At 42.8% G+C, this 9,165-nt stretch overlaps 1 protein-coding gene across 1 annotated transcript in view; it reads left to right on the top strand.

Moving 5' to 3' along the window:
• Window positions 1-5,891, top strand: part of smad3a (SMAD family member 3a) — a 44,576-nt gene extending 38,685 nt beyond the window's left edge. Inside the window, exon 9 of the mRNA XM_063188463.1 lies at window positions 1,840-5,891. Coding sequence (XP_063044533.1) covers window positions 1,840-1,963 — 124 coding nt within the window. The 3' untranslated portion in view covers window positions 1,964-5,891. The remainder of the gene's footprint in view (window positions 1-1,839) is intronic.
• Window positions 5,892-9,165: the final 3,274 nt, after the last annotated feature.

Raw genomic sequence — 9,165 nt, 5'->3', positions numbered from 1 at the left:
ATTTTTTAGACTGTCATATACCTATGTTTGTTGAGCGTCACTGTTGGACTGTATGGTTTATGCTTTGGCATTATGTGTGCGTGTGTGCGCACGCATGTGCGTGCGTCTGTGTGTGTGTGTGTGTGTGTGTGTGTGTGTGTGTGTGTGCGCGCGTGTGTGCGCGCACGTGTACGTGCATGCATGTGTGTTACACTCCGCCCTGTGATGTATATAGAAGTTGAACACTGGCCATCTATTTTGGAGCAACAATGATATGGTTCTGGTTTCCTGCTATGCACAGCACAGACTTCTTTGTGCTTTTACATTGTGTTCTTTGCAGGGGTTTTTGTCAAGCATATTGAATTGCTTCTCAGTATGAAATATGCTGTGCAAATAAACTTGGAATGTTAGCATGGGGTGTTTGATCACTAATAATAAATGTAGCTTTCCTCCTACACCCCCCAACCCCCCACCCTCCAACTACACCAACCTCCCTCCACGTCCACATTGACCCCCCCATGACTATTTACATTACAGTAGCAAACGTATCATCACTGGATTAATCAACCCCCCACCCCCGTTTGACTTTTTTTCTGCACTGAGGGACTCTTAACACAGGACAATCACCCAGGACTTGTACAGAGTAACTTTCTTTGTGAGCAATACACTACCCCAGCCGTTCTCAAACTTCAGAACACCAAGGCCCACTTTGAAATGTGAAAAAATCCTGGGGCCCACCAAACCATATAGCTCAATATAACATAACTTATATTAATTAATTTATATTATTTATACTTTATCATGTTATATTATATTTATTATATTATATTATATTATATTAATATTATTATATTGTTATGATGAATAATAAATTAGGGCCTATTTTCAGAAGGTTGTGGCCACTGAGGGGACTCCTAAATACTGAATATGAAATTAGCATGAAATATGCTGCTAAATACTAAATGCTCAATTAAGAGTAGGAGGAAATAGCCAACTGTAGAAAGCCAAAACGGCAAAGTTTCCTTTCACAATCGACTAAAAATGCGCACATCAACACCATAAGCATGAAAACACACCATATCAGGAGTCACGACGGCAGATAGAAAATGTAACACTGTACACACACGTCGCTGCTAGTTACTCGCTCAGCGAATGAACTCAATAGAATGTCTATGTGTCCCAGCGAGACTCGCAGGCGAGTAGGCGAGTACAATACAAGCGATGCGATGTGGGCGGATTCCGAGTTGAAAATATTTTATCTTCGAGCGAGGCGAGTAAGCGAGTAACCAATTGGAATGCAGAGTTCGGTACTTCTCGGCTGTCCATTGGCAGTTAAAGCCGCGGGAACTTTCAGCGAACGTTCCATGAAAGAGTGGCGAGTAGGCGAGCAAGCGAAAAGCTAGCTTTGTGTGTGTACGCCGCTTTACACTGTAGCCTACCTCGCGGGTAACTCGCGCTAATTAATTTGCAGTAGAAAATTACTTCCGTGATTGAAATGACACAATGTTTACAAGTCCTGCCTGATAGTACACCTTACTGCATCAAAACACCAAATAAGGAAGTGTACTCAAGTTTCTGGACGCACACAAGAAAGACACAAGATAACTAAACAAGATGTGAATATCTAAACACCATGTGAGTAAATTTGAGGATCATTTTCCCAGACCTCTCGCGGGCCACGGCCCACCTGCGGCCGCGGCCCATAGTTTGAGAATCACTGCACTACCCTATCAGGACTTGTACCGTGTGTGTGTGTGTGTGTGTGTGTGTGTACACAATAATGTGTATTTGGTCTTTGTGGGGTTTTTTTTTGTATTTGTGTATTTATGTATCTACTCTGCTTTCTCTGTCTCTCTCCAGGCGTCAGACAGTGACCAGCACCCCCTGCTGGATCGAGCTGCATCTGAACGGGCCTCTGCAGTGGCTGGACAAGGTCCTGACCCAGATGGGCTCTCCCAACATCCGCTGCTCCAGCGTTTCATGAACACACACACACACACACACACACACACACACACACACGCACACACACACACACACACACACACACACACACACACACACACACACACACACGCACACACTCCAAGTGCCCAACACACATATACACAGACTTTTGTTCCTCTTTCACTCCAGTGTGTCATGAAACTGTCCCCTGCCCTCACATTATCCACTTAAATACCCATTCTCACTCACTGATAGACACACACACACACACACACACACACACACACACACACACACACAGACACAGACACAGACACACACACACACACACACACACACACACACACACACACACACACACACACACACACACACACACACACACACACACACACACACACACACACACACACACACATCTCTCCACTGTGTCACTCCCACTCACGTGCCCTCTCTGATGAGCCTGTGTTTATTTGAATGTGTGTGTGATATAACTGTGGAAGTCAGTTACACCGCGCAATACGTATGTCTTTCATCTGAATTGTTTTCCCTTTGTCCATATCATTTGATTTTGACTTTTAAAAGATTTTTTTATGAATTATTTTGGCAGGTAGTGCCAGAAGTGCTCATTCACCATGTGTACTACAGTACATGATTTGTTTATTTGTTTATATAATATTTTTTAAAAAAAAGCATGATGTTTTTTTAAAGTGTACATACAAAAACATAGTACTTTTGTGTTCCTTTTACTACGAGCATGTTTTGAAACTGTTTTTTGTACAGTACCAACTTTATTACATGTTTTGTTTTGTATTATTTGTTTTTTTGAATTTTAATTGCCCGGTACTGGGGATGAATTTCTTATAAAAAAAAGACAAAAATGATACACATCTCACACTACTCTCCTGAGTAGATGTTACGTAGATGTTTAAGACATCTATAACTTACTTATGTATTTTAAACATTTATTTCTTGTCATTTTATATTTTTGTATGTGTGTGTATGGCAACTTTGTGGTCCCCTATTATCTTCTTGAACCTATAATGAATGCTTTCCTGGGGTGCATTTCTGGAAAGCAGAGTAGTTGCTAACTATGCTAGCTACTTTGTTGGTTGCAATGCAATTTCCCATTGGCAACTACCGAAGTTGCTAACTGCTAACAACTACGCTTTCCAGAAATGCAGCCCTGTTCTCCATCTTCTTTAAAGGTAGAGTGTTAGTGTTAGTAGAGTGTTAAAGGTAGAATTATATATTTTTATTACTTTATTTCTAGGATTTATGCTGCCTGTTCACAAATTATTATCTTTTCCATGAATATTTACCACCATCATCAATTTCTAAGTACTCCTCACTTGGAAATGTACACTGTTCATGCATGAATTGATGGATCTTCCCCATGGCCGCCATTTTAAATGACCAGTCATATACGTACATCTTTGGCTGTGGAACTTACTTTACACTGATCAGTACCAGTAAATATTAGCTCATTACTTTGTAAATATTATTGAAAGGGTCACATTTGTGAATGGGTAGCATAAATTCTGGAAATGATCAACATTTTTTTTTTTTTTAAAGTAGCCCGTCTAAGCAGATGCAGTAGGTATCTGCAGTGCACAGTACACCGTTGGGTTACGGTCGCTCCCTGACCGTTAGAAGCGCAGTCTCAAAACGCATCGAGGTGAAACCCTCTATGAAGTATGGAGCAGGTGCGGCAGTGTCTCGGTTTCTGTCACGTGAGGCGAGCCTTGAGATGCTCATGCCTTATTTTCTCTTTTTTTCTTTTCTGTTGCTTTTTTTCCTGCAGTGACTCATAACTGTCAGTTCCTCTTCTTAATTTGTCTCTTTTTCTGTTGTGTTTTGGGAAGCGTGCCAACGCGATGTCCTCTCTTCGCATCAAATGGGGACAGCGTTTTGTTCTCGGTGATCTGTTCACCAGCTGTCTGTGCAGTTCTGTGCTGCGTGCTCGGCTGCTCGCCTCGCCTCGCCTCGCAGTGCCTCTGCAGATGTTGTCCGTTCTGTTGTGGCGCAGCCTCTTTTCACCGCCTTTGTCATGTTCCAATCTTTTTTAAAAAGAGATGTTTTTATTGTTTAAAGTGATCTGACATGGGTTCAGCTGGGGGGGCGGGGGGGGACCTAAGAACTTGAACCACAAGTTTGCTCCTCTCGGAGGATGACAGTTTGTATCTTCGCAAATCAGTAGCAGATGAGAAAATAATTGTTTCCTTCCTTCCTGTCATGTTACTCCTAGCTTCGCATTTGCCATCTCTGCTATTATATTTGCAGCATTGAAAATTTGCATGCCCGAGTATGCACACACGCACACACACACACGCACACAGACACACACATGCACGCACACACGCACATACACACACACACACCTCCATCAGACACTTTCGTCTTGTGTTTGGTTGAGGATAGAAATAGATGCTCAGTTGTATTTAATTTACCCACAACTGTCTGTTTGCCTTGCCTTGCCTTGCCTAAAACCTCATCATCATCAGCAGAAACTCATCTTTCTTCTAACATGACACTTGCACGCATAGCTTTAAAAATGACACATTTGATCACCACAGTTGGCTTGCTGCTTTTTCAGTTGAAAAGGAAGTGATGCACAGCAACTTGTGGTAGTCGGATGGACGGCGTGCCTCTCTGCTCAAAGATGGAGACGGGCTCTTGCTCCGTGGCTTTTGTTGCACTGGGTGTTTACCTTGTGCTAATTTCAGCCCCATATTCAGAGCTGCTCTGTCAAAAAAAACACCCCCTCTCAGGTTCAGCAGGGTGTTTAAATTTAGTCTTTGAGTAAATTTGTACTGTACATACATACATAGAGACACACATATTTTGTCTACAGAAATAATGCATGCTGATATTTTCTACCGTTTTAATTCTAGATTCTATTTTGCTACCAAATATTTTTGTAGGCGTTGTGCAGGGATGGTTTTATATAGCAATGTACTGCATGGTTGATAGTTCCTTGCTCTGCATTTGCACAAAGGAGTGCAGATGAGCCAATGGAGCTGCCAGCTTAGGGGACAAGGGATTTCTCTATGATTACTTAAATGTGTAAGATGTCTTTTTTTTGTACGTACCAGAAAAAGCGGGAAAGTCAAAAGAGTCTTGTTTTGGGGGATGCTATAAAGGGAAATAAATGGGAAGCCTGTGGTAGTAGGCCCATGCGTGTACACAGGGCAACCGAACAGAGAGGGATAAAGGGGTCAGATGTCCCGGGCCCAGAAAAAGGGACAGCCCAGAAGTGGGTCCTCATTACATTGTACTGTATGTACCGGTATTGAGTGGGGAGCCCTTTTACTGTAGATGACTTGGTCCCAGGCTCGGCCAAAGCTGTCAGCGGCCCGTGCATGTACAGTACAGTCCGTACAAAAGCCAAGCCCAGCCAGCCCAGTCAGCCAGGCCTTGTTTGTGTGCAGTGCAGCACAGCCAGTGGTTTCTTTGATACTCCCTGTTTGACGAGGAGAGGAGCAGCCTCTCTCCGCTCACTGCTCTCTGAGCCACCCTTTGTGCGTTGGAGGTAAACGAGAGGGGAAAAAAAGAGAAAATGTGTCCCTCTTGCTGCAGAGGGTTCTGTGACACCAGCACTGTGAACTTCTCTTCCCTTTTTAAAACCTCTTGGCAAACACAGAGAAAAAAAGGATTAAGACCATTTACTTTGGGTTGTCTTTGGGAGGATGGCGTTCACTCCCAAAGCCCTCTTTAGCCGGCCCTGCTGTGTGGCGCGAGTGGCGAGTGGCGCTTGTGAATGGGCACTCTGTATGGCAGAGCTGGGCTGGGTAGGACCCAGTGTGGAGTGGCCTGGTGGTGGGCATTTTGCTTGTCTGTTTACGGCCACGGGCAGAGCCAAATCTGTTGGCGGGTAGGGTCATGTGTCTGAGGCTGGCACACACATACAGAGTAAACATTGCAGTGATAATTCAACATAATTCTGAGCATATATGGTCCCACTCGATTTTAATGTTATTTTAACTCTTTGAGTGTTGAATGAACTATACAGTATATACCTGTGTATATATATATATATATATATATATATATATATATACTCTCTAAAATAGTGTTAAATACAACTCTCTGGAGTAGACTAAGTGTGAATTCAACACTCAAAAGACTTGAATTTAACACTAAATTAAGTGGGCCCATACTATATACTCAGAACAGTGTTGGATTAACACTGCCACATGTACTTTGTACCCAATATTTAATTGTATGCAATTATCCAGCATTGCCCATACAATTTCTAGCCAGTCAGTGTTGCACAGACACAGAAGTGATCACACTCAGCACTTAACAGTGTACACCTACAGGCTTTATCTGAATGGTTTCACTTGCTAGTCACTATAGTGTGCATTATTCAGTGACATAATATAAACTTATGCACTTTGTAGTGCTCTAGAGTGGATGAGTTTGATTTTTGGATATATGTAACTTCAGACCCCTGGCACTTAAGTGGGACACGTAGGCTATTTCTGAATGGGTTCACTTGTTGGTCACTATGTCGTGTTCACTGTTCACTATTTTGGGAACACAATAGTGGAAATTATGCTCTTTTTAGTGCACCGCAGAATAGACAAGTCGACTTTTTTCATGAAGAGTATAGCTTCAGAGTCAGACCTCTCACACTTAAGATGGCGCAGGCGCACCACATCCACCATGTTGTTGTGAAGGAATAATTGGTAGTTTCACAAGTGCACAACCACGTCTGAGGCTCACATGCTGAACTTCTACAGTCTTCTAGTTTTCTACCAACACATGTCATTTTCAGTACATATTGTGTACCGAAAAACAACATGAACTGACATTTTGTGGAATTGGTGGACAAAAACTTGATTACATTTTTTTTTGCAAGAAATGTTGTCGATTAGGGTTTGGCTGGTATTTGTCTTTGTTTTTAAATGTTATACTCTATGTTACCGTAAGTAGTTTTGTATGTGTTGTGCTTGTGTTAGATGTCCGTAAAGAGATATATCAATTATGCCGTTACTTGCTTCCATCGTTTTAGTTAAAAAAAATGATTTTAATGAATTGTGGTTTTGCTATTGTCTTTTAATAATAAAAAAGTGTATCTCTGACTCTGAACAATTGTATGTTTCATTGTTATTACCGGCAATGGGGGGGCATTTTATAATTATGGGAGGAAAAGAATTTAATGAGAAAATAAGTGGAAAGGATATGTAAACTCTTAATCTGTTCAGTGGGCATTGCAGTATACCAAATAGGCCTCAAAGGAAGAGAGAATTAAACAGACAGAACAGTAGAAGAAACAGGAAACGCAGCTGAGTTTCAGCTGTACCGTATTCACACTCATACCACCCAGCCTTCCAAGAAACAGAGGCAGCTTCCATGCATGCATTTTACAAAGTACTCGAGCTAGCAGATACCTGCTGTCACCTCTGAGTCTGATGATCAGCAATCCGCTTGTCTACATCGCTGGCTGACAAGACAGTAAAATGTGGTAATTACTGTACTGTAAAGGACCTAGGCCACATACAGGGCAGGATTAATGCACAGGCTAGATATGGCTGCATCCTGATTGGTAAAAAGGGAAACATTGTAGAATTATGACATGATGCAATATGGAAAAAAAACATCTGTCATTTGAGTAGAGTTGGTAGACATGTTATCTTTAATTCCTAGCAAGTAATTATGACACTCTCTGTGAGAATTTGTCGCGGAATTTGCAAGAAATTTGCTTTCTGGGGGGGCCCACAACAACATATAACCTAGGGGCCCCAGGCCATCTTAATCCAGCCCTGGCCACATAGGACCCAGCCCTGCACTCATACACACGCACACACACGCACGTACGCGCACGCGCACACAGACACACACTCACACACACACACACACACTGATTTTCACCCGTTTCATGCCATTGTACTGTCCTCTACCCTCACATTAGCAACCCCAATACCCATTCGCGCTCACTGACACACACACACACACACACACACACACACACACACACACACACACACACACACACACACACACACACACACACACACACACACACACACACACACACACACACACACACACACACACACACACACACACACACACACTTGCAACCGCCCAGCCCATACACAAAGACACAAACACAAGCCTCTGTCTCAGCGTATTCACTCTAATGACCCTGTTTTATTTGAATGTGTGTCTGACGACTCTGTGTGTGTCTGGACAGTCTGTTGTGTAGGCCTACTGTACATGTGTCCATTGTGCAGCGCTCACACCGCCCAGCCTTCCAAGACACGCGGGCTCCAGACGTGCATTCTACTCAAGCAAGCAGCTACCTGCCGTCACCTCTGAGACTGATGATCGGCAACCTGCTTGTCTCCTTCAGTACGCTGACAAGACAGTAAAATGTGGTAATTATAAGGTGAAAGCCAGAAAAGGACCCAGCAGGCCCCAATAGTCATAGTAGCACGTTGTGTTTACTCCCATTGCTAGGCGACAAGGGTAACTTGAGCCAGGTAAGGTTGTCGGTGGACTTACATGGTCTAGCTTTTGCGTTGAGGAGAAGGATGCCTTTGTTACAGTATAGGCTGCGGGGCAAGGAGGAACCGTGATCAGTCATCATATTTGTAGCCATGGTTGCTGCCCACGCTTCTAGTGTCTGCGTCCCGGCAGGACGTGTCTGAAACTCTCACTCATGTTAATCTCTTTAATGTCTGGAGGAGATGTCTTGTATGACATGCCACTGATGAAGTGTGCTGCTGCTGATAAAGACGCATTGTATGTGCAGGTACAGCCTTGACATTAAGAATAAGAGTAGGCCTATGTCATCAGCAACTCAGTCAACTGCACATTGCCAGTTTGTCGTTTAAGAATAGGAATGCCACATTCCAAATAAAGAATTACATATTTTTGTAACTATATATATTTATTTATTTTATGTATTTATCGCAAAGTGGGTGTGGTTGGCAAACTAAATGGGGCCACATGAGTATTGGTACTACAATGAGCTTCATAGAAAATAGAGTTCTGAAAAGCTTTGGCGCCCTCCACTGGCTAACTAGAGAGATGACCATCCATCTGTCTGGTGATGTCATTCATCCCTTATGTCTGCCGATCTGTGTGCTGTTTCACAAAATTCTGGCTCAAAGAGCAAATAACCTCCACAGACAAGACTGAAAAATTGTTCTACATATGATGTAAGAGTTGACTTTCTTCTTTCTTAAACGAGCTCTAAAGAATTAATCTAATTCTGCATTAAGGCGT

Source organism: Engraulis encrasicolus, chromosome 22 (genome assembly GCF_034702125.1).
Source record: "Engraulis encrasicolus isolate BLACKSEA-1 chromosome 22, IST_EnEncr_1.0, whole genome shotgun sequence".
NCBI classification, from domain to species: Eukaryota; Metazoa; Chordata; class Actinopteri; order Clupeiformes; family Engraulidae; genus Engraulis; species Engraulis encrasicolus.
The sequence above is the reverse complement of the archived record's forward strand: the minus strand, read 5'-3'. Positions and strand labels throughout refer to the sequence as shown.